The sequence below is a fragment of the Macrobrachium rosenbergii genome, chromosome 15, assembly GCF_040412425.1.
Source record: "Macrobrachium rosenbergii isolate ZJJX-2024 chromosome 15, ASM4041242v1, whole genome shotgun sequence".
Classification (NCBI taxonomy): domain Eukaryota; kingdom Metazoa; phylum Arthropoda; class Malacostraca; order Decapoda; family Palaemonidae; genus Macrobrachium; species Macrobrachium rosenbergii.
In genome coordinates, this window is record NC_089755.1 from 19359128 (window position 1) to 19384018 (window position 24891).

General features: G+C 41.6%; 1 protein-coding gene across 3 annotated transcripts in view; it reads right to left on the bottom strand.

The window, feature by feature from the left end:
• Positions 1-24891, bottom strand: part of LOC136846453 (aurora kinase-like) — a 93660-nt gene that overhangs the window by 32592 nt on the left and 36177 nt on the right. For all 3 annotated transcript variants that reach the window (XM_067117228.1, XM_067117230.1, XM_067117229.1), the window contains exon 4: positions 19310-19483. In XM_067117228.1, coding sequence (XP_066973329.1) covers positions 19310-19483 — 174 coding nt within the window. The remainder of the gene's footprint in view (positions 1-19309; positions 19484-24891) is intronic.

Genomic DNA, 24891 nt, shown 5'->3' on the forward strand with positions numbered 1-24891 from the left:
TTTTGTGTGTCTGAATTATCAAAATAGGCAGTTCTAAGTGTTTTTAGAAATAAATAAGGGTTTAGCTATAAATAAGGGGTGTGTATTTGAATACAGGGGTTTATACATACAAAATAAAAAATTTGTCATTAAAATTCTGTGATGTAATAAATTATTAGGAAAAAATTAAATATCGTTAAAAATTTTAATACACTTTAAAAAGATGATGATAGCAGAAATATCTGCTTCATCTCCCAAAATATCAGAGAGGGATTTACCCTGGAGATATCTTTCTCTCTGGTGAAAATATCTGGGGCACACCACCAGAATGTGCTCCACTGTTAGTGTCTCGTCACAGTAAGCACACTCTGAAGGGCTGCTTCCTTCTAAGATAAACTGATGGGTTAAAGGAATGTGCCCAACCCTTAATCTGGTTAAAATAACCTCTATTCGTCTGTCAAGTTGGAATGATGAGGACCATGGCAGTATATTATCCCTAATATTTCTATATTTTTTATTATTGGCAAGAAAAGGAGAAGTCCACTTTTCTTGCCATTCACTTAAAACATTAGATCTAATAGGACCTTTTAGGTCTGTATGAGGCACTTTTCTTTAAGAGGTTTCCGATAAAATACTAGCAGCTTTAGCTTCCCTGTCTGCCGTCTCATTTCCGCGAATCCCCACATGAGAAAGGACCCAACAGAAAGAGACTGATTTACGTCGACAATAGATACGAAAAGGCCACTCCTGAACTTTTTGAATTAATGGATGAAAGCTATTAAATTTTTTAATAGCTTCAAGTGCTTTTAGAATCTGAGTACATGACAAAATTAGTGTCACTACTTTGAAAAACTAAATCTGAGGCAGAGACTCTGACTGTTAATTCGGCAGTAAATATTGATGCAGTCGGGTAATTTAGCTGTGCATGCTGTTTCACCAAGGATTACAGCAAAACCAACACCACTATCTGACTTTGATCCATCTGTATAGCATGGGTAACATCGTGCTCTAAGAATTTTCCCCTAATCTCTTCTTCAGTACAGTCCTTTTTGTTTAACAATTTCTTACATACTAATGCTTCTGGAATAAGCCATGGAGGATTTACAGGATTTAAGATAATTATTCCTAACATCCTCATTCAGTCGAATTTGGAATGGTTTAGCCCTTGTACAAGAAAAACTTTGAGTCTATTTCCTTTAGTACTTGAAAGGAGGGATTTTTGGGAGCACTTTTCATTCTAGCCACGTATCGCAACCCTAGCTCTTGCCTTCTTATATCATGGGGAAAATGATCGGTATCAACGTATTTGCTTTCAACAGGTGAAGTTCTAAAAGCCCCTGAGCATATTCTCAACACCATGTTGTGTACAACATCCAGTTTCTTTAGCTTAGTTTTACAAGCTGAGAAATAAATTTGACAGCCATAGTCTAGCTTAGATCAACACAGAGTCAGTCATATAGCCTCAGAAAGGATTTCTTATCAGCCCCCAACTAAATCCAGAAACAACCTTTAAAATATTCAAAGATCGTTTAACATTGATCTTTAGGGCATTTATGTGGCTGACCCATGTTTATTTATGGTCTATAGTCATCCCCAGAAATTTTACTTCATTTTCGTAAGGAATGATAGACCCTTTTAGACTAAGTGTGGGAACCTCTACCACACGCCGGCACCTGGTAAATCTTACTGCAACTGTTTTGAAAGAGGAGAATTTATGGTTTAAAACCATTTTCATCATCCCACTCAGTAACAGTATTAATAGACCTTTGCAAATGTTTACATACAGATAAGGAATCATATCCTGTGCAGTATACTGCAAGGTCATCAACAAAAAGCAAGCATTTAACAGGGGGCAAGATTTTTTCAACCACACTATTTATTGCCACTGAAAAGTGTTACACTTAAAACGCTTCCTCGGGGAACTACTTCCTCCTGCATAAAAGGCTGGGAGAGGGAGTTTCCCACTCTTACCTTAAAAAACCTGTCTGTTAAAAAGGAATATATAAATCTGATCATTCTTCCACATATGCCCATCTTGTGCAATTGCTTCATGATGCCAATTCTCCAGATAGTGTCATATGCTTTCTCTAAGTCAAAAAATATGCCGATGGTCTGACATTGTTTGGTGAATCCTTGCTGGATTTGGTTGGTCAGCCTCAGCAAGGGATCACGAGTAGAGTGGTTTTTCCTGAAACCAAACTGAAATGGCTATATTAATCCTCTGGTATCCAGGTGCCAAACTAGTCTGGTATTTATCATTTTTGCCATCAGCTTACATGCACAGCTGGTAAGAGCTATTGGTCTATAGCTGGTGGCTTGGGAAGCACCTTTATTAGGCTTTGTAATAGGAACAATTATATTTTCCAGTGCTTGGGTAGAATTCCTGTTTCCCATATTTTGTTTATATTCTTGAGTAAATATTTTTTGGCACCATCTGGGAGATGTTTCAGCATTTCATATATGACTGTATCCTCACCTGGAGCTGTGGATTCACTTGAGGAGAGCGCCTCACAAAATTCTCTTAGGGAAAATTTGTAGTTGTATGGTTCAGATTTTCCCGAATCAAACTTCAGACACATTTCAGAATTCCAAATTCTTTGAAATTCTGGAGAATAATTGTTAGGGCTGGAAACTTTAGAAAAGTGTTTTCCTAGCTCACTGGCAACTTCAGTGGGCTCTGTGATTAGAGTGTCTTATTTTTAATGAGGGTAATGGTGATGCAACAAATTTTCCACTCAGTTTCCTTTTTTTTGCGCCACACAACTCTCAGTGGAGTCTTGGAGTTTATTCCATTAATATAGTAAAGACAACATTCTCTTTTGGCTAAAGCAAGATTGTAGATTAATTTAAGACTGAGAGGAGCCACTAGTTTTGTAACGTCTGTAGCACTTCCTAGTCACTTTCCTCAGAATACCACGTCTTATTCAACTAGGGAACTGAAGGTCTACGAGGTTTGTCTGTTGTTTTGGAATCAAGCCTTCAGCACTCTTCAGAGTAGATTAAATAAAGTAATCATAGGCATCTGGATGATAATGAAAGGACTCAAACTCCCTATCTAGATTGACACCCTTACTGAATTTATCCCAGTCTGCGTCCTCTACCTTCCACTTGGGTAAAACTTCAGATGGAGCATTCAGAGCATATTTCAAATGGATCGGGTAGTGATCACTTCCATTTAAATCTTCATTAACAGACCAATTAAAATCAAGGTGGATACTAGTTGAAGAAATACTAAGGTCCAGTGCAGAGAAATGATTATCGTGAATGTTGTGGAAAGTCATTGACCCATTATTATATAGGGTAACATCATTCCTGTTAATAATGTCTTCAATTAATTTCCCTTTACTGTCTAAAAATACACTTCCCCAAAGAGGGTTGTGGGCATTAAAATCACCTAGGAGAAATAAAGGTGCTGGAAGTTGGTCAATTAACGACTGAATATCTCCAATGTTAAAATCAAGGTCTGGTGGAAGGTATAAGGAGCAGATTGTTATCCTCTTTTCCAAAATGACTGAAATAGCGACAGCTTGTCTTTGTTGTATTTAGATTGTAACTCTGCTTGTGGAGTGCTGTAGAGATTTATATAATAATAATTGCAGCACCTCCATGGGCAACGATCACCAATTGGGGATATGATTTAAATATTGAATAATTTAGTCCAGGATTATAAACAGAGTTGCCTAACATTGTTTCCTGTAGGCATATAATCCCTGGATTAACTTTGTATAACTTTTCATGCATTAAAACTTTAAGGTCTTCTGTACGGGCTCTGAGACCTTTACAGTTCCACTGAAGAATATCGAGCAAGAATGCTAAGGAAATGGTAAAATGTGCTACTAAAACTCCCAATCATTTCCATTTTTTCAACAAACAGGGAAGAAGTACTGTTCCTTGGGTATGGTGGGAAATTCTCCTTTATAAGAGATTGTTTTCTTAATCCCTTTTCATCTGAATTGGTGTTCAGGAAAAAAAAAAAAAAAGTTTGATCTTCATATTTTTATTATGAACCTGATGTTCAGAATTATTGCTGTGGTTCTGTGCACCACTAATCCTATTTGTCTTAGGGCAGGCAAGACTGAATTGAACTCAGATTTTTTGTTCTGAAACTACTACTTTGGAACCACCTTTCTAGGAGGAGAGATGTCTTCCAAAACACTGAACCCATTTGCAAGTTTTTATTATAAAATTATCATTATTTTGGGAACTATTTCTTGTGCGTTTCTTGGTAGTTGCAACCTGTAGTTTTATTATTATTTTTGTTTGTTGGCTGTGCATATAATCCTGGATTCAATTCATTGATGGCTCTGAACTAGCTCTATCTAATTGGGATTGTTCCTTTTAGCTTATTTTTGTTTGAAGTATTTTCAGAATATTTTCCTGAATTATTAATTGATTTTGGGTTTTATTTTTGGAGATGAATCGACAGCTGTGGATTTGTTCTGAATCTACTTTTGGAAGATAAATTTTCTGTGCTTTTGGAAGTACAATTTTTGCTATTGGACTTCAAAGCACTTGCCGATTTGGGAAAGTTTCTCACCAGTTTGGAGATTTTCATTATTATTTATGGTTCGAGAAATACCAGGTTTGTGATATCTTCCATCAGACACAGTTATTGGTGGCCTTACATTGTTGGAAGTTTTCATAAGTTTTATTACAGAAGCATACGTAGTGTTGGCACTTTTGTTTGCCCCCATTACCAGTTTGGCGATTTTGCTTCACTAATGCTAATATGTTCATTATCTGCCACTGCCAACACTTCTTGTTCAAATTTATATCTGGGACAAGCCCTAGAATTTGGACATGTGTGATCACCCTTTGCAAAGAAAACAGTATCGGGCTGCTTTGCAATCATCAAAATTATCGTGCTCTGCAGAGCACACAGGACATCTTTATTGTTATCGCAAGAGTTTTGAATGTGGCCATATTCAAAGCATTTGCGACACTGTCTAGGACTTCTTTTATATTTTTTTAACCTGCATCCTCTCATGGCCAACAATGATGGTATCAGGTAGGTAATTGGAGGAGAAGGTTAAAGGATAGCTGCATCACCACCCAGTTTTTACATGAGATACACAAGGAGGCATCGATGGAGAATCTCCTCCTCTTTAAAAACATGCAAATCTTTTGAGTAAACTACTCCTTTCAGTGTATTAAAGAATCTGTGAGATGAAATAGATTCAATATTTCCACTTTCAGGAGGTTTAAAGTTAGCTAACAGAACTGCTTGAGTCTCATTTCCAGCTTTTATTAGAAGGTTCTTTCCATACCGTTTTAAATTTCCAATGGGAATGGAACCAACCTTGCTCTCAATGCAGTCAGCAGCTTTTATCAAATTTTCCCTCCCTCCTTGTAGATAGCAACATGCCATAAAGGGGAGGAAGAGCTCTGGTACATGGACTGGTCCATGGTCCATGTTCATTCATATTTTTTGGAAACAATCAAATCATCAAATGGCTCATCATTTAAGTTTTTCACTGAAAACACTTTCGTGCTGAGAACTGAGTCATTTAGAATGTGGCCATGGAGTCTTTGTTGTGCCTCACTAGCTTCCAAGGGAGAGGAAAATTTGACAAAAGCACAAAATGACTGCTTATCTTTTTTCTAGAATTAATTTAATTCTTTCCACTTTGCCAAATTGTTTCACTACACTGTATAAACATTCATAATCTAATGATAAGTTACATTAGTGCAATAAAGGACCCTATTATTTGAATCAAATCCACCAGATTTATTAACACCCTGGTGTCTCAGTGTTTGGTTCTGTCCAACAGCCAAAGCTTGTATCCATGTTCATGCCAGAAGTCGTTGCCAGTGCCGTTAAGTCATCGGATCCAGGGGAGGGAGAACTAAAAGCCAAATCCATAAGTTTAAACCAGTCCACATGCAAAGGTCCAAAAAGTGCACACCTGACACCCAAGAGCCCCGCACAGACCCCGACAGCATATCAAAAGGACAAACTGGGCAGCTCTACTGCTCAGCTTCCCCCACCCCAACACACTCCCAAAGCCCACGAAGAGACCCCAAGATGCCAAGCATGCACACATCAGACCACCACACACAAACTGGTTCATCCACCCACCCAAAACTGCTTGGTTATATCAAGAAAGTATCGTGGATCAGTCAGGTATTCGCATTCTCCACCAATGGCACAAGTGAGAGTTGACTCCCAACAGTCCACCCCATACCCTACCCTTTCAGGATAGCACCAATACGCTTGCAGTGGCCCAGGTATAAGCCAATCTGCCTGCTGGGAGTTCTGCCCCCACTAATGGGGACCGACTCCCCACTCCAACCGTACTTGTGGGCTTCTGGACAAAAGCCAGGAGTCCCACCTCCAAAAACCAGCCCTCCCCAGGATTCCAATAGGCTGGTCCCCAATGGTTCCACCTTCAAGATAGCAAATGGGAAAAATCCCATCACCATCTCTTAGGTCCAAACCATATCAGGTGGTGACTCAACCATCACAACTCCCACAATTAGCTTCGAATGCGAACCCCTTCCAAAAAACGATCCCTTCTCAGACACACCTAAGCAGTAAAATTTTGCGAACGTGGAGATGTCCACGCCATTTAAACCAAAAACTACGTAGGATGATTCATCAAGACCCGTGCCCAAAGGCCAGGGTCCCTTAGCCCCTCGCCTCGTCAAGGCGTCCTACTCGAGGGGCCATTGTCCAAGGAGGAGGTAATTTTAATATTATAAGTATTTGTACTGTATATTTATATTTAGCGACTCAAACAATCTCCTAGTTCTAATTGGGAAAGAGGTGAATGACTGTTTATAAACATCTCTTAGCCCAAATAATTTTTTGGTTGGAGAATCATTTGTCTGAATTCTCAGAGCACTCTTCACTGTTACTAGCTCTCTATGGAGAGAGGGAGAGGTAGGTCACCACATTCAACTTGCAAAGAAGACGGTGATGATCGAAAAGCTCCTGAACATATTCTAAGGCCTTCATTATGAACTGAGTTCAACGTTTTCAGAGTTGCGTCTGATGCCAAGCCATATATTTCGCTTCCATAATCAATGATAGACAGTGCTGTTGCTTTATACAGTACAGTAAGGGTATGTCTATCAGTTCCCCAAGTAGTGTTCGATAGTTTTTTAATTAGGTTTAATGCTCTTTTGCATTTTGATTTCATGTACCTTATGTGGGCTTTCCAGTTCAAGTGAGTATCGAATACTAATCCCAAAAACTTTGCTGTTTGGCCAGTTGGTATGGAATGATTTCTGATTTTTAAATTATTTCTTCACCTTTTTTCCACTTTATTTCTATAAAACATTACTGCTTGAGTCTTTTGTATAGAAAATCTGAAGCCTACAGATGAGGCCCATTCATCTATTTTTAGTTTTATTAAAGATTCGCTCAATGTTTTATGCGAGATGCTGAATAATATGTGGCAAAATTATACAAGTTAATTTTAATGTAGGTGAATGATATCAATTATAAAGTAAACAGTGTGCCACTAAGGAAATCTTATGGAATCCATTTTCAAGTGAAATGTACTTGACAATACATTTAATTCTCACTTTGCGATTTGTCAGAAAGTTTTGATATATTAGGTAAATGCCATGGATTTATTAACGTTTTAAAGTAAATATATGCCTTTTCAGTGTCAAAAAGACGGCAATAGTAATTTGTTTTGGAACAAACCCTTTTCATGTGGTCTTCCAAGTCAGACACAGAATCCAGTGTAGATCTGTTACATTGTGACCCAAATTGAGTGGGAGTCAAAATTTTATTTTCTCAAATGTGCCATGTTAGTTGAGCATTTACCATAGTAAACTAGTTGTTAAAGAAATTGGTCTGTAACTATTTACATTACTAGGATCTTTTCCAGGTTTGGGGATAGGAATAATTACAGCTTTATGCCAATCATTAGGAAATATATTTCAAAGCCATAAGTGGTTATAAAACTCTAAGTATGTCTTTGTCAAAGCTGCTAAATGGCAGACCATTTCAAAACAAATACTGTCACCTCCAAGAGCAGATTTATTGCTGTTCAAGAGGAAATTCTAACTCTTCCATATTAAATATATAAATCTTCTATTGTTTCAAAATTTATTGTTATTAATTCCATACTATTTTTCTTTGTGCAGAAATGCTCATCCAAATTTTTGTCACTACTTACTTTTGCTAAATTTTCCCCTATTACATTACTTGTTTCTTTAGGAACAAGTATTCTTTTCCCATCTTTTATTATGGTATGTCTAGTTGGTTTAACATGGGTGCCATTTATTTTCCTGAACTTTTCCCATATTTTTTGCTTGGGAGTATTATTAGAGATATCTGATACATATTTCCTCCATGAAATTATTCTTCCTTGAATTACTTCTCTTTTAAATTTTGCAGATATTTTGTTACAAGGAGGTTTTAATGTATCAATTTCTAATAATAATATAGTCATTTTTTGTGAAGTTCCTTCTAATCGGTAATGTTTTCGTTTATTTTACTGAACTTTCTATTCAAATTACCTGATCATCTTCCAATTTGGTGTTTTATTTTTATCAATTCTGTTAGTTTTTCAGACCCCCATGGGACTTTGTGTTTTGTTGGATGAGATTTGGATTTTAGTATTGCTTTATCAGCAGCATTTTTACTGAAATCAACAAGAAATTGATTAGTTTCATTATGATCTTTTAAATATTCAAATAGTGGGATATCCCTAGAGTGGATTTCATATTGCTCCTAATCTGCTTTATAAATGTTATATTGAGGGACATGCTTGGTGGGATTACTTTGTAATAATGAAATTAATATTAGGAAATGATCACTTGTATGCAAGTCGTCAACTGTATTCCAATCCAATCTGTCAACTATGTTTGTTGCACATAAGAGTTAGGCCAACTGAGGAAAATGTTCCATATGTTTTAGAAAAATAAGTGCTGATTTTGTTATTTAAATAGCATGTCATATGAATCTATGAATTCTTCAATTTTACTTCCTGCTCTATTTGAGTCTGTACAATTACAGTCCAACATCAGGTTATGGGCATTAATATCACCTACTATTAATGTAGGTTCCTTGGCATTATGAAGTAATTCTGTAAGTTTGTCAAAGTCATAATTTTTATTGGGTTGGTTGTGTATAAATTATAAATTCCATAATTATCGTTTCTTATTTGTATTCTAATACTCCATATTTACAGATCAGTAAAGTTTATAGGTACTTTGTCATAACATACTTTGTTATGTACATATATAGCAGTACCTAAATTTCCTTCTTCCTCTCTATATGAAGATGCTAAGGTATATTTACCTATTGTTGATACTGTTTTGTTGACATGTTGTAAATGTAATATCATTGGTTCGTATTCTTTTAGTAATTGTTGTATTTCTCCTAGGTGTAATATGGTCTGCCGGCCATTGACGTTCCATTGTATAATATAGCTATTGAAAATATTTTATTATATAGTGGTCGAGTTTTACTCTTTTTTTTTTTTTTTGTATTATCAACTTGGATTTTTTCTAATAATTTACTCATGACATTCATTTGTTTTTCTTTATGATATACTAAGTGCTCAATGCACATGCAACCTTTCTCATGGGTACTCAAATCTGTGGTTTCTTTTTTCTATATTTCATAAAATTTCTTATAATCTTTGTTAAACCATCTTTTGTTATGTTTTTGTTATTAGTACACAATGCAATGAAACAATCATTACATCCACAAGTGTTGTCATGTATATTTCTTTCTTTATTTGGTCTTGTTGTACCAATTATTGGTGATGGAGTAATCTCTTCTCCTTTGACATATTCACTGTTGTCTATGGTACAGTTGTCTTCCACTTCTTCAGTATTTTGGATATCTGTATCCATAGGTTTTACTATTATTTGAGGAGATAAGGTTATATTCTTAACATGTTTTTGTTCTTTCTTCATATCTTCTGCCTTTGATTTGACCAGTGTTTCTCTAACAATTGCTGGCTTCTTTGTTTTGGGTGGTGTTCTTTCCAATGGCCTTTTTTTTATCTTTAATTCCCACCCTATCATGTCCCTTCTCTGTTACTTCTGTAGTAGCATCCTCCTGTGTTCCTATTTGCATTAATATTTCAAATGAAGCCTGGATTTAAAAATTATCCATCTTATTTGAGAGTTACCTGTTTCTTTTTTTTTAAAATTTTAGCATTTTTATTTTTAAGATTAAAGTTCTTTTTGGATTTCCTTTTTTTGTCATTACTTATAAGTTTGGGTTTTTTTTGCAATTTCTCTAAATTTAAAAAATATTTTTATCAGATTTAAATATTGGAATAGATGACCTCAAAAAAATTTCACTTTTAATAATTGTATACAATTCGCTGTGGCAAAACATATACCTTAAAGGTAAAGTTTTTGTTGTTGTTGTATTTACTCTAAATCGATGATTTTTGTATATAACCAATTGTAAAACAATCAAAGCAATACAGAGAAAATATTATCACAAAATGATGCATGAATCGTGTTTTTCACTTTTATATTAATATTTTTTCAATAATTCACCATAAATCGAAATATTGTGCTACAGACTTCCAATTTGTTGCAAAATGAAGGTAAATGATTGAATATTACTAGAATGTAAGATTTTTTTGACCATTTTGGGAGTCAATTTTGATTTTAAAGGTTGAAAATTTTGGCACTTATCGTGATTTATATGAAAATATTTAAAAACTCTCAAAGCTACAACCATGGGTTGTTTCGTTGTATTCTACATGAAATTTACACATTTGGGGTTATAAAACTTTAAGTAAGGTTTAATATAAAATGGTGCAAAAATTACGACAAAGTGATTATTTGAATTTCTGAGAATTGTCTGATTTCCAGTGGGAGAAGAAAGAAATCTGCACTGGAGCAGCTGGATCACATCTTGTAAACAAAACAACAGCGTGATCCTTGAACTCCCAGCATCCCTCAAGGCGCGTGATTTAAAATTTTTGTCAAACTAGGCCTATAAGTATTTTTCTGACAATATTTAAAAACTTTTCAGTTTCATGGAGTTTTTCGTCCACCAATGGCACCCGACAGACAATTTTTGTTGACGTAAAATAAGTCCAGTCTACCTACCCCACCCCAAAGGGGATATTTCAAATGAATTTGATAAAATGTTATCCATATCATTTGTACCTGCTTCTTTATTCTTTACCATTTTACTTTTTTTTCCCTTGAGCATTAATTTCTTCTTGTGATTTACTTTTCTGTGCTTCCTTACTTCTATTTCTATGTATTTTTGTTTCATTATTGGTTCCTGGTATTGAAGAATATGTATGTTTCTTAGATGGATTGAACTTCTTTTAATTCCAACTCTTGTTCTTGTAACATTTTTTAATTCCAACTCAGCATCTTTTAACATTTGCATGACCTTGCATGATCTTGTCCACAGTTTCACATTTTGTGTCACCACATTTCCGTTGTGTGGCATGTTATGTCAGATCCACAATAAGCACATATCAACAAGTCAGGTTCGAGGGGACAGATTTTTCATTCCAATGATGTCCATATATTTACTATAATTTTGACCATCATCCTTTGGAACCAAGGTCTCAGTTCTCCATTTTGAAACAAAATTTTTATTTTTGAGTTAGATCTTGCCCTTAAATGTTATTTTTGCAATTCTTAATACTTTATTATTCTGTTTGCATTGGTATTATATATATCACAATCTTGGACTTTTGGTATATCTCATTTTAAGAGAGTCCAACAGCATATTCTTATCAACTGGTTTGGTCATTATTTTCAGGAAGTACAAGAATGATTACCCTGAATGCTGTTCAGTGTCATGCTTCTTTACTTTTACATTCACATTGTCGATACTTTTTATGGATAGATAGTCCTCAGACTGGTTTTTTCTTGTGGCTTCTACAAGCCACGTCTTCATTGTTTCTTGTCTAAACATCATTTTTGTCGTTGAGTGTCTTTTTAATAAGAAGTTTTCCAACTTTAGGGCTGAAAGTTGTTGTTCTGTTTCCATGGTTAGAAACCTTGACCAACTTTCACTCCTAAAGAGGGAGTCGAAATGAGTCAAGGTTGGGTCAACAAGATATTTACTTCTTTTCGATTTGTTGTGTATTGGAGCATATATAGGCTCATAGTATGATTACATTTGGATTCTTTTTTGTTTTTCTAAATAAAGGTTGTTACAAGGAGGAAAGCGGTTGTCACCTTGCCAAGTCACTACCATCAAAGGGCCCATGTTTACATCTTCACTTTCACTTAGCATAAAGATTTGAGGGGAAAAAAATTACCATTGAAAACCTTAAAAGATATCAGCTTTTACTAGAGTTTTATTCTTCCACCAATGGCACAAGTTCAAAAGACTCAAATTTCCACTCCCTACCCTACCCCAAAAGGGTTAACACAACATGATTCTCTGGCCCAAATGACTGCCAAACCCACTTGCTGGGACTGAGAGTATTACAAGAATACAATCATCCCCACCCTAATCATGTTATGAACAAACCGGATAGAATGAGAGAGTCCTATCCCCTCCACCAGACCCCTGGAATCCATGGTCCACAAGGTTAAATGAATAGTTCCACCTTTGAGCTATAAATTTGACAAGATTTGGTCTGAACATTGATCGGATGTCAGTTGATGGGAGACAGTTCCCACAATTTGTTGCAGGGACATAAAATATCCCAGCTATATCTTTTCCTTTATTCATCAGGTCCTATAAATTTTAGCAAAAGTGGAAAATTCCACAAAAATTAATCCAAACAAATGTATAATGATATATGGGACTCTTGGACTCAAACCATGGGAACAAATTCTGGGGTTCAAAAGACAATGTTCTTGTAAAGGTGGTCCCATATTACATGCAACAATATCAAAGAGGTATCTTGACACCTCCCCCTTTTTGCAAGTTACATACAGTGAACTATCAAGTTATAGTGTGCAAAGCAAATAATATACAGTGAGTTTATCAAGTAATAATGTGCAAAGCAAATAGCATGCAGTGAGTTTATCAAGTATGAATGTACAAAGTAAATTGCGTAAGTGGCACATGTGGGCTTTGTACACTATGTAGGTCTGTTTAATCTTGGAGATCTGCGATGGGTTTTTGGAGGGAAGTGACAAATTTTCCATGTCAGGGCTAAGGCCCACAGGGATTAAAGTTGGGAACTTGACCGGGATCGGGCACTGGGTATAGGAAGCGAAGGTTCCAACATAGCACTCAAACACTTGGGAGGCGGATCTCGTACTTGCGTGCCACCCAAGATGATCCCAGCCTTGTCCCATTGGTGGGATGTTGGGTCCTGAAGGTGGGCATGTTGGCCCACATTCAGCCTGGGCATGGGGTGGGCGTGGGTATCATAGCTGTGCTGCACTTGAGCAGCTCTGGCAGCGGCTCAGCGGTCATAGTCATGGGCCTTTTCTTGCCAATCTTCCGTGAACGACTGAGGATAGGCGGGCACACACATACAGAGGGGGACCATACAGTACCTGGGCAGGAGAGAGACCAGAGTGGTTGAGCATGTTTCGTAACTCGAGGAGGCCATGATCAAAGTTTTCGCAGACAATGTTTCTTGCCGGGGCCGTTTTGAGGATCAAGTGCTTGACAGCCTTGACAGCGGCCTCGGCATGTCCGTTAGACTACGGGTAGTGTGGTGACAAGGTTATATGGTGTACACCCCAATGCTCTGTGAAATTGGCAAATTCTTTGCTGGTAAACTCATCAGTGCGTAGGTGTAGGGGAACATCCACCTCTCTGAAGTAGCGGCAGAAGTGCCGTATGGTTGAGGTGGCGTTGGTGTCGCCCTTGCAAGGGACGACCACAGGCCAGCCGGAGAGGCAGTCAGTGACCAGAAGAAAGAACTTTCCTGCTGCCTGGAAGAAGTCTGCCAATACTGACTCAAAGGGCCTTGATGGGTGGTCATCACTGTGAAGGGGTTCCTGCTGTTAGCTGGGACACAGGACCTGGCAGGGTTTGCAGGCGGCGATGGCGTTGGTGATGTTGGAGACTATCCCAGGCCAGAAGATGGTATGTCAGGCCCAACATTTGGTAGCCTCAACACTTCAGTGGCTGTTGTGGAGTCTGGTGAGTGTGTGGTGACGGAGAGGTGCAGGAACCAGTATTCTTGCTCTGTACGGCACGAGGTTACCGTCAGTAGAGATGGCTTCTCGCAGCTTCCAGTACGGTAGTACAGAGGCGTGCAGGTCATACCGATTTGTGGGGGACCCAGAACATGCAATCACGAAGGTGAACGTAGGTGGGGTTGGCCTGTGCTGCTATCATGTCTTGAAGGGTCCGGTCAGTGTTGATGGTTGGGGCATCCTTGTCCTGGGAAGCTGTTGCAGCACTGATGACGGACCTGACGTGCTGTAACCTCAGCGCAGCCAGTCATATCCTCAGAGGTCGGGAAGCTGACTGGTGCATGGGAGAGTGCATCTGGGATGCATAGAGACTTGCCGGCGCGCCACACCGCAGTAAATTGGTACTGCGACATGCGCTCCTTCATTTGCTGAAGCCGTAGGTTTTCGACCATGTCCAGTGTGTAGTTGTTGATGATGGGCACCAGTGGATGATGGTTGGTTTACAGGGTGAAGGTTGGCAGTCCTTTAAGGTATAGGCGGCACTTTGTGAGGGCTCAAGATACTGCGAGCATCTCCAGCTCAATCGTCACATACCTTGTCTCGGCACCTCCGAGAAACGGGATCCACATTGGACTACTTGGAGACGTCCAGAGCCATGGTCCTGGGGGAGAGCGTAGCCTATCCTATAGAGATGAGATGCGTCGGTCTGGAGAATGGTCGACAGGGTTGGATCAAAAGCTACAAGAACAGGTGGGCTTGAGAGTGGTTGCTTCACGTGTTTGAAGGCTTGGTCACAGTCCGGTGTCCAAAGAAAAGAGCGCTTGGGGCTCATGAGTGGGTGAAGGGGCTGTGCAGTCAGGGCAATATCTGGGATAAACTCCGCCAACTGGTTTACCAACCCCATGAAGGAACGTAGGTCCGTCAGGTTGGACGGTAGTGGGAAGTCTTGTAGAGCGGCACCTCATCCTGGATCAGCAGCGATTCCCTCTTCAGAAAGGGTGAAGCCACAGAAATTCACTCGAGTCTCTGCCACTGTGAACTTGTCTCTGCTGAGAGTGATGCTGTGTTTGCAGCAGCGGGTGAGCAGTTGTGTGTTAGTAGGTCGTCGTCGAAGATGAGAATGTCACCAACAACCTTGACACACTTCTTCATGCTCTGGAGAGCCAGGTCACCTCGGTGGCAATAAGCATCACCAGTGGCAGCACAGCCCATGGGACCCCGGCAATGCTGGAAGCATCCATAAGGAGTAATAAAAGTGGTGAGGTGGCGGTCCTCTTCTGCTAGCTCCATCTGCCAGCAACCATGTAGTGTCCACATTGGTAAAGAACTTGGCAGTGGAGTCAACAGCACGGACAGAAGCTAAGAGCATGGGTGACGGGTGGGCTGGTCGGGAGATCTGAGCGTTCAGCTTGGTGAAATCCACTGTGATGCAAACTCCCTTGGTCTTTGGGACGACTAGAGGGTGGCACCATTCTGATGGCTCTCCACAAGGCTTAATGATTCCCAGCTGGACCATGGAGTTTAGTTCATTCTTGACAGGCTCGCGGAAAGCATAGGAGATCTGCCGTGGGGTGTGGATGGCAAATGGGACCGCATCATCCTTGAGGTGAATTTTCATGGGAGGGCCTGCCATTGGCCTTAATGGAGCTGCTTTAAGGTCTTCCTGTCATTGGCCAAGTGGTCCTGCCTCGCCACGATTCAAGTCCATAAAGGCGTTCAGACGCCAATCCCATCCTATGCACTCTGCAAGAAGTTGGCACCATCCCGCCAGGCTTTCCAAGGCCCATCCTACAGGTCACCCACGTTAACTGATGTAAGGAGCTACACCTCCATGCCAACACGACCCATGCTGAGGTACAAGAATATTTCTCACAAGCCTTCCAGGATGTGCTTGTGTCTAAGGAAGACCTTAAACCAGCTCCATTAAAGCCGATGGCAGGCCCTCATATAATTCACCTCAAGGAGGACGCAATCCAATTCACCGTCCCTGCGTGTAAAGCTTCACTCCGCAGGTTCTTAATATGTTCCTGGAGAACATTCAAGACCTCGTCCACACTCTGATCCATGTCTGGTGGTACGTTGAACATGTGTTCAAGTATCCTTTGTGTCTCCTGGCTAAGGCACATACGAAGTTGTATTAACTGCTTCCTGGCAGGTAATGCCCCTAGGTCCACCATCACACTGTACAGGCAGTCCCCAGCTAATGGCGTTGGTGGCTTGGCTTAATAGATCCAGTTTTATGACCATGGTTGTCTAGCAACAAAAATCAGCAATTTTCTGGGTGAGCTCCTCGTCCTGAAAATAGCCAATTTCTGCTTATCGGCACTGATAATTGGGTACTGGTGCCAATACTTACCTAACAGAGGCGCTGATAACCGAAAATCAGAACTTTTCGCAGGTTCGATAAGCCTGGAGAACATTGACCCGTCCACAAGCGATCCAGAAATCGCGTTGATTTTCAAGTATCCTTTGTGTTATCATCACACCCCAGAACGTTGATCCCCTTCCGATAACCGAGGACTGCCTGTAGTCATCCCAGCGCCTACGCCATTCCCTAAACACCTGGTATGTGGCATCAGGACGTAAGGGCAACAGGGCCTGGGCTATGGCCTTCTGTGGGGGTGGGTAATGGTACTGAGGATTGTGTAGGAAGTTGTTGTGAGTTTACTGGTGTTGCTTGCTGCTGGGCAGGGTTGAATGTAAGTAGCCGCAACAGGGCGGTGAAATGTTGAGCTTCCTCCTCTCTTCTTAAGTTGTCCTCTTGGTGGCGTAGATCATCTTCGTGATGAAACTGTTCCTCTTCTCTCCGACATGCAGCCAACTCAGCCTGTCGAGATTCCTCAAGGTATTTGATAAGGAGCCTTAACTCTACATTTGGAGCTGTGGGAGGCAGTAGTCAGGTGTGGTGACAGCAAAGGCAGGGTTGCCAGCATTGTAAAATCTGGTGGGGTTCGACGGTCTGTTGGTGAGACTGGTGTGAAGGCCACTGGTGGTCCTCAGGGTCCTGGTCTTGTTGTATATCTCCAGGTTTGTCTTGACGTGAGGCAGAAGTCATTATGAACCGTGTTCAGTAGTGTCATACACAGTTTAAAACGAGGAGAAAAGATGAGGGAGAATTTCTAGTTTTTATTATAAAAGTTACTGTAAATAATTCCACTGCATGGCAAGCGAACACTGGCAGGCAGGGGAGAATGGAGTGGGTCTGGGAGGGTTCCTGGAGAGTGGGTAGTCGGAAGGGTCCAGCAACTCACCTTGACGGTTGACTTGAGAAAAGTTGGCAGTGTGTGCTGTGAGGCTTAGTGCCTGCTTTGTTTATGGAACAATTGTTTCCTTGTTATGGGTGCACTCCTTTTCCCGGTGGTGATTATTTTTCTGTATACAGAGTTTACGTCTGTTGTGTTCGCTTTGGTAGCGACAGTCAAGTCTGGGTAATCATCGAGTCAGGGTCCAGACAGCATAGCAGCATGGGCAGGTAGTTGTTACCTGTTGGCCTCTACAGTGCTCGAGGATGTGAACTTTGTTCGAGATCGAGGATGAGTTGATGACTAACCCTAGTCATCTGTGGAGAGGAGGCATTCCTCTGGGACAGCAATTTGGCTGTCGCATCGACTCTGCTGTGAACGTCTGTGTTTCATGGAGATGATCCTGTTTGCCGTCAAGGGGTGGTTTTGACGACTTCACAGCAGTAGTTTGATGGTCATCCTCGATGACCTTTGATGGTCATCCGGTAACCCTTGTTTAGTGGTCTTGACATCTCTGGGGAGATGGTTTGCACTGTAGGAGGATTGTTAATTATCATTACAGATGTTTTATGTATTGAGTAATTGGTATTTATGATAATTTTCATTATTTGTGCTGCTTTATTGATTTCTGTTATTTGTGTATTTTTGGTTATGCCACGGTTTATGTTAATAATTGATGCCACTTTTAATCATTATGCTGTCTGGAATGTTTGTTTTCTTGATGTAGCTGAAGTGCTGTTCACTTTTATGGTACAGTATTTACTTTTTGCTTGTGTGGTTGTTTTATTTTAAAGTAATTAATTTTGCTACATCTTTGTTGTTTGACTGACTCTTTGGTTGTTTGATGTATATTTACTGATTTAAGCCAGACTTGACTCATTTGTAAATATGTACATATCTTAATGTTAATAAACTAGTATTAAGGTTATTCTGCTCATTTTGTTGTTCCCCTTTCCCCGTTGTCTGTCTCAATTTCTGCCAGTCATTCCAGTCCCGATATTTTTGTTTTAAAGAACCTGCTGAACCGACTGCAGTTTATTACAGTGCTTAATGATGAGTGTGGGTGGACATCTCTTGGGCTCCATAGCTGGGTGGGGGTAATGGGGTCCCACTGTATGGCTGGGGAGGGGCACAAGAGAAATACAACCCACTAAAATCAAAGCACTAATATTACACTGCACAGGCACTTCACAAACATTGAACAAACACTGTAAGGTCCTGCAGAAACGCCACACCAATACTGTAAGATCCACATGCGATCAAAAAATATCCACAGGCAATCGAGGGGTAGTGGCGGCTCGATTTGAATGCTGGATTTGGCATTCCCTTGAAATGCTGGATGGTTTAGTCACTGCGCCATGGTGATATATGATAATGACTTGTAGAAGATGAAGGTTGCAGGGATGGAGAAATAATATCCCGAGTCACAGGTTGCTGTATTCCATACAGCAAACAGGTATACTGTACTGTATACAGAGAGGCTCTGCAGTGCGTACAATTCATGCCAAGAGGAGCAGGAAGAGTAGTCATGCTCATGTGCTGAGTGCAGATTCATGTGCATGCGTTAGCAACAGACAATATTCATGAAATACAGAATGCATATACATACAGTAATATATACAGTAATCCAGTCTGTATATTGAGTAGGAACAAATGAAACTCATCCTAAATGGGGTGAAACCTGCATAATTTTTCTTTTGTAATATTAAATGTATTGCTAAGAAATTCACAATCTCGTGGAAAAACACTTTGTGTAATAAAAATCCACAATTATATAGTAAACTATATTAATATGTAAAATACAAAAGCAAAGACTTTCAAATACCTGAACAGTATTTGTCATCAGTGTTTACATTAAAATACTGATGAGGAACACTGTTCAGGTGTTCAAAAGTCTTTGCTTTCAAACTATACATAGTAATATACTTAATTATATACAGGTAACTAAATTTTTATTACACATTCAATAAATCATATAAGGAATTTAGTTAAATTTAAGAAATATTAGTGCAGAACAGCCAATAACCATGTTTGAATCGTTAAAACAAATTACAACTGACCTTCAAATATTAAAAACTTACTTTAATGCATTAGCAAGCTGCATGATGTACTTAGCTGATCTCTTTTCGTCAAAATGTCCGTTGGGTTGTGACTGCATCTCTTTGTATAACTCCCCACGTGGTGCAAACTCCAATATCAAGTACACTCGAGTTTCGTCATGGAAGTAGCCATAGAGGCGCAGGATGTTTGGGTGTCTGAAAATAACACAGATCCTTAGTTTAAATGATCAAATCCACAAGGCAAAAGTAGTGAGGGGTATACAGTGTAATCTACAATTTTCTCACTTGCAGTTCAAAATTTACTTTTAACAGACATGAAAATACAAAATTGCAAATTTTGAAGTAATTTGTATTTTTCCTAACATACAAATCTGAAGGTCTTTACACAGGGATGTTGCTTGCAAACACGAGCTGGAATGGCCGTTAACTTCCAAACAAGGTCGTTAGCTACTGACAGTAGGGGGAAGCCCTGCCCACTCATAGATCTGCACTCCACTTTGCCTTTTGGCCCAGGTACCAGAGAGGGGTGGCTGAGGCAGGCCGTAAAGACCCCCAGGTTTGTATGTTAGGAAAAATAAATATCAATTTAAAATTTGTTCCTGTGCAAATACAAACCTTTAGTCTTTACATAGGAGACTTACCCTTTGGATGGTGGATTCTGGGTAAATCTCTGAACTGACTGGAAGTACTACCCAACCGGGAATACTCTTCCTGGTCTCGCAGGGCTGAAGAAGGAGTGCTATGCCTCTGGTCTGTTGAACATATGGGATGTTCAACCGCCAGACTTCTGGGCCTGAATTAGTAATGAGTTTGTGTCATTCTGAGGAAAAAGGCTTAGATGAACCCATAGTGTTGGAGATAATAAAAGGATAATAAAACCAATAGGTTTGTTTTATTGTCAGGCCTTCTCTCCCCTTGCTAATCTAGCTTATAGACAGGGTACTCAGTTATCTAAACTCACCTGCATGGCATGCCAGTGCAGCATGTGACAGCTCGCCACCTGCCTCTTTGCCCTACGAGAGAGAGGGAAGGTAAAAGAGAAAGGGGAGGAGGCCAGTCACTCTCACACATTCTCTCTTTCTACTGGACACCTACGTGAGATGCTACCTATTCCTCTAGGGGAGCCGGGTGAACTACACAGCTTGTTGAGTAGCCACCACAGGACCCAAGGAAAAAGTGTCCAAGGACCTGTGGACAACATTCCAAAGGTAGAAGGATGTGAATGTGGTTTGTCGGGACCACACTCCCACCCTTAATACCTGTAAAACTGACAGGTTCTTCCAGAATGCGCGGGACAGACCAATGCCCCTAACCTCGTGAGCTCTTACTCGGAACATACTCCCATCGACCTCATCTGACGCAGAGAACGCTTGCTTGATTTTCTCATGAAGCCAGAAAGAATGGTGTTCTTGGACACCTCTTTCTTGGTTGAGCCAATACCAACGAAGAGTTGTTGACACTCATGCCCAAGATATTGAGTTCTCTTAGATAGTGCCGCAACACTCTAACTGAACACAGTAGCATCTTGTCTTGATTATTACTGACAAAGTCTTCTAGGGAGGGGATAGAAAAGCACTCGAATCTGGTGTAAGGTACCGACAGATTCTGAGTCTTCACTACAAATTCTGAGACAAACTCAAGCGTGACAGATCCCCATCCCTGAAAGTGTTTAACATAGAAGGAAAGGCCATGTAACTCACCAACTCTCTTCGTTGATGCCAGGGCAAGCAAGAGCACAGTCATGATGGTCAGATCCCTGTCTGACGACTCTCATAAAGGCTCATAGGGCGCATGAATCAGGCTCCATAAGACAAGAATCACATCCCACTCAAGGGGCCTGTGTTCCCTGGGAGGGCATGACTGTTCGAAGCTTCTCAACAGCATAGAGATGTCCCAAGAGAAAAAGAGATCGCTACCCTTCAAGCGCAAGACTTGACCAAAGGCAGCTCTGTAGCCCTTAAAAGCTGAGACAGAGAGAAGCTTCTTTCAGTGAAGAAAGACAAGAAAGTTGCTACCTGCTGAAGAGTAGCTTCGACCGGAGAGATACCCTGTCGACGACACCACCCACAGAAGACAGCCCATTTTCCCTAGTACACAGCCACCGAGGATTTATGAAGGCATCCAGATATCTCTGTTGCTGTGCGGCAAGAAAAGCCTCTCACTCGCAAGAGATGCTGGATAGTCTCCAGGCGTGAAGTGACATACCTCTCACAGCCTGTTGATACCTCTCGATGTACGGCTTGTACGGCAGGTCTGGATACCACTCGGCATGTGGCCACTTGGGAGCCATCAGGGTCATTCCAAGATTCGGGGTGATCATGACCCTGTTGATCACCTGACAAACCAGACAAAATGGAGGGACGGCATAGGCCTCGAGATTGTCCCACGGGTGTTGGCAGGCATCTTCTACTGCTGCCCATGGGTCCGGTACAATAAAACAGAACATTGGCAGCTTTCTGTTGTGCTGGGTTGCATAGAGGTCTATTGTTGGGAGGTACCATAAATCAAAACAATCTTTCTGCAATGTCTGGGTGTAGGGACCACTCTGTCCCTGGACACTGAGTTTGTCTGCCACTATGTTCCGGTTTCCCGGAATGTACCTAGCTGACTGCTGCACCATGTGCGCTACTGCCCACTGGTGCACCTGCACTGTCAACATGTGGAGCTGAAAGAAAACCAATACCCCCTGCTTGCTGATATATGCCACTACTGTGGTATTGCCACTCATCACCACCATGGAGTGCCCCATCACTCAATCCTGGAACTCTTGGAGAGCTAAAAACACTACCCGAGTTTCATGATATTGATGTGGTGTCATCTGTCATTCAGGTTCCAAACACCTGAAACCAGCAACTCTTCCAGGTGTGCACCCCATCGCTCGGTCGATGCATCTGAAAACAGAAGCATCTTGGGAAGGGGAGTGCCTAATGACATTACAAAGAGGTTCCTGTCATCTGACCACCGGGCTAAGTCCGTCCTTCCTTCCTCCAAGAGAGGAATCAGGATGAATGGGGAGTCCCTTGCTGGAGACCAATTTGAGAAGGTGGTCTCTGTCCTGGAGCAACTGTGGCCAAGAACTCGCCAGGACTAGCCAACTGTCGAGATATCTCAGAAGACGTATCCCGTCTGAATGGGCCTTAAGCTGAGACAAGGGTGAACACTCGGGTGGACACCTGGGGAGCTGTTGAGAGCCCGAAACAAAATGCCCTGGTCTGGAACACCTTTTCCCCAAGGGTAAAGCAGAAGTACTTGCAAGAGGACCAGTGGATAGGTATTTGAAAATGCATCCTTCAAGTCCACTGAAAGCATGAAGTCGGACTCCCTGATGGGATCCAGTAATGACTGTACTGTTTTCATCTTGAACCGAGTCTGATGAACTAACCAGCTCAGGGGAGAGATATCGATGACTGGTCTCCAACTACCCGCTGTCTTCTCTATGAGAAGAAGACAGCTGTAAATCCCGGAGACCAATCTGTCACGACTTCTACAATGCCTTTCTTCAGCATCGCCTTCACCTCTTCCCACAGGGTGCACTCCTTCAGCGAGCTGGTAATGCAAATCTGGAAGTGGACCTGAATGTTGGAGAGGGGTGGCGGGAACTTGAAGGGTACTAGATATCATACCCGAAGGACATCCACTACCCAGGTTTCCCCTCTGCATCACTGCCATGTTGCCCAATGGCTCAACAGGCAACCCCCCACACATGGCAGCAAGCGGGAAGAAACACTGCCCCTAGCGTTCTCCCTTCTTCTTACCCTTCCCCCTTTCCTAAGCTGGGCAGAGGGCTGAAAGGAGCACCGCTATGCACCTTTCCTAGCAAGGGCAGAAGAAGACTGGGTGTTCCTAGAACCCGAAGAGGAAGGGCCAGCCTGACCTGGTTAGGATGCAGTGTGATGCGAAGACCCAGAGGTCTTGGCCACTGCTCGGTGAACAAGCATGTTATTATTTTCTATCCTTAGCCTGTCCACTGTGGCCTCCATTTCTCCTCTGGGGAAGTGGAACCCAGTACCGATCCATTCCTCAGTGCCAATGTTGACTCCAAACCGACAAACCTGGTAAGCTGAGACAACACAGCGTCTTCTCTTGAGCAACAGGTTTGCCTGCAGGTTAGCTGTCTGGTGGGCTAGGCAGGAGATGGCCCTACCTCTACACAACATCAGTCTCATGAATGTGGCTTCCTCCTTGGAACTACAAGACCCCAAAGAGGAAGAAGGGATCTTAGCTACTGCAAAGGACCAGAGATCTATCAAGGAAACCACCTGCCTCCTGCTATGAAAGGAAAATGCTTTATGCACGGTGGTGGTCCAGCAATAGACCCAGACACAGGCGAACCTGGTCTGGGTCAACCTGTTTGGTCAGCAAAGGCCTCTCCGAGGGATTGTAGTATTTCCTCTGGCAGGGGAGAGGCTGAGGAAGTGTCTTGCATTATCGGCTAGACCTAAGTGAGTTCTCCTGCTCAGACACAAGAGAATTCACCTGGTACAAGACCCCTTCGGCAAGTCGCCACCATGGCTAGCCCATCGAGACTCTGGGTTCCTTTTGGGGTTCCCAAAAGGCCTTGATGGCTGAAGAACAGTCCACGGTCTCTTAAGATCATTAAACTTCCATATTAAATGAATGATCTCCAAAAAACTCCTCTGCAACTCAGGGGTGTCCGAGTTCTGGGGGATAGGGCCCTCAAGCCCTTCCAGATGACCCTCTTCCCTGGCTATTCCCTCTGCAGTGACGCTTTCCAGAGCACCCTGGTGATCTCTCTACCACTTGAGCATACAACCAGTCCAGCACAAGGACTGAACCCAGACTGTATGCTTCCGTGGTTAGGCTGGGATAGGAGTGTGAACATTCCTGGTCCCAAACACTAGGCCTGTCCGTCTCCTGGCTTCTAGAAAACCACGAGGAGTTGGAAGGGACAGGTGAGAGATCCCTAGCACCCTTACCGGAACCCAGTATCGATCCGTTCCTCAGTGCCAATGTTGACTCCAAACCAACAAACCTGGTAAGCTGAGACAACACAGTGTCTTCTCTTGAGCAACAGGTTTGCCTGCAGGTTAGCTGTCTAGTGGGCTAGGCAGGAGATGGCCCTACCTCTACACAACATCAGTCTCATGAATGTGGCTTCCTCCTTGGAACTACAAGACCCCAAAGAGGAAGAAAGCGATCTTAGCCACTGCAAAGGACCCAAAAAAGAGCTTACCGGAAGCTCTTTGTTGGGCAAGTCGGTAGAGTTGTGGCCTCACACTCGCTAGGCCTGAGTTTGACTCTCTGGTCGGCTGATGAAGAGTTAGAGGAATTTATTTCTGATGACAGAAATTCATTTCTCGCTATAATGTGGTTTGGATTCCACAATAAGCTGTAGGTCCTGTTGCTAAGTAACTAATTGGTTCTTAGCCACGTTAAATGTCTAATCCTTCAGGCCAGCCCTAGGAGAGCTGTTAATCAGCTCAGTGGTCTGGTAAAACTAAGATATACTTAACTTTTTAACCCTTACCGGATCTGCCAGAGGCCTAAGCCCCAGCAGGTGAGTAAGGCCGTGAGTGGTTGTCAACCAGTGGTGATGGCAGCCTTACAGATTGGGGAGAGCAGTCCCGTTCACGTGAACATGA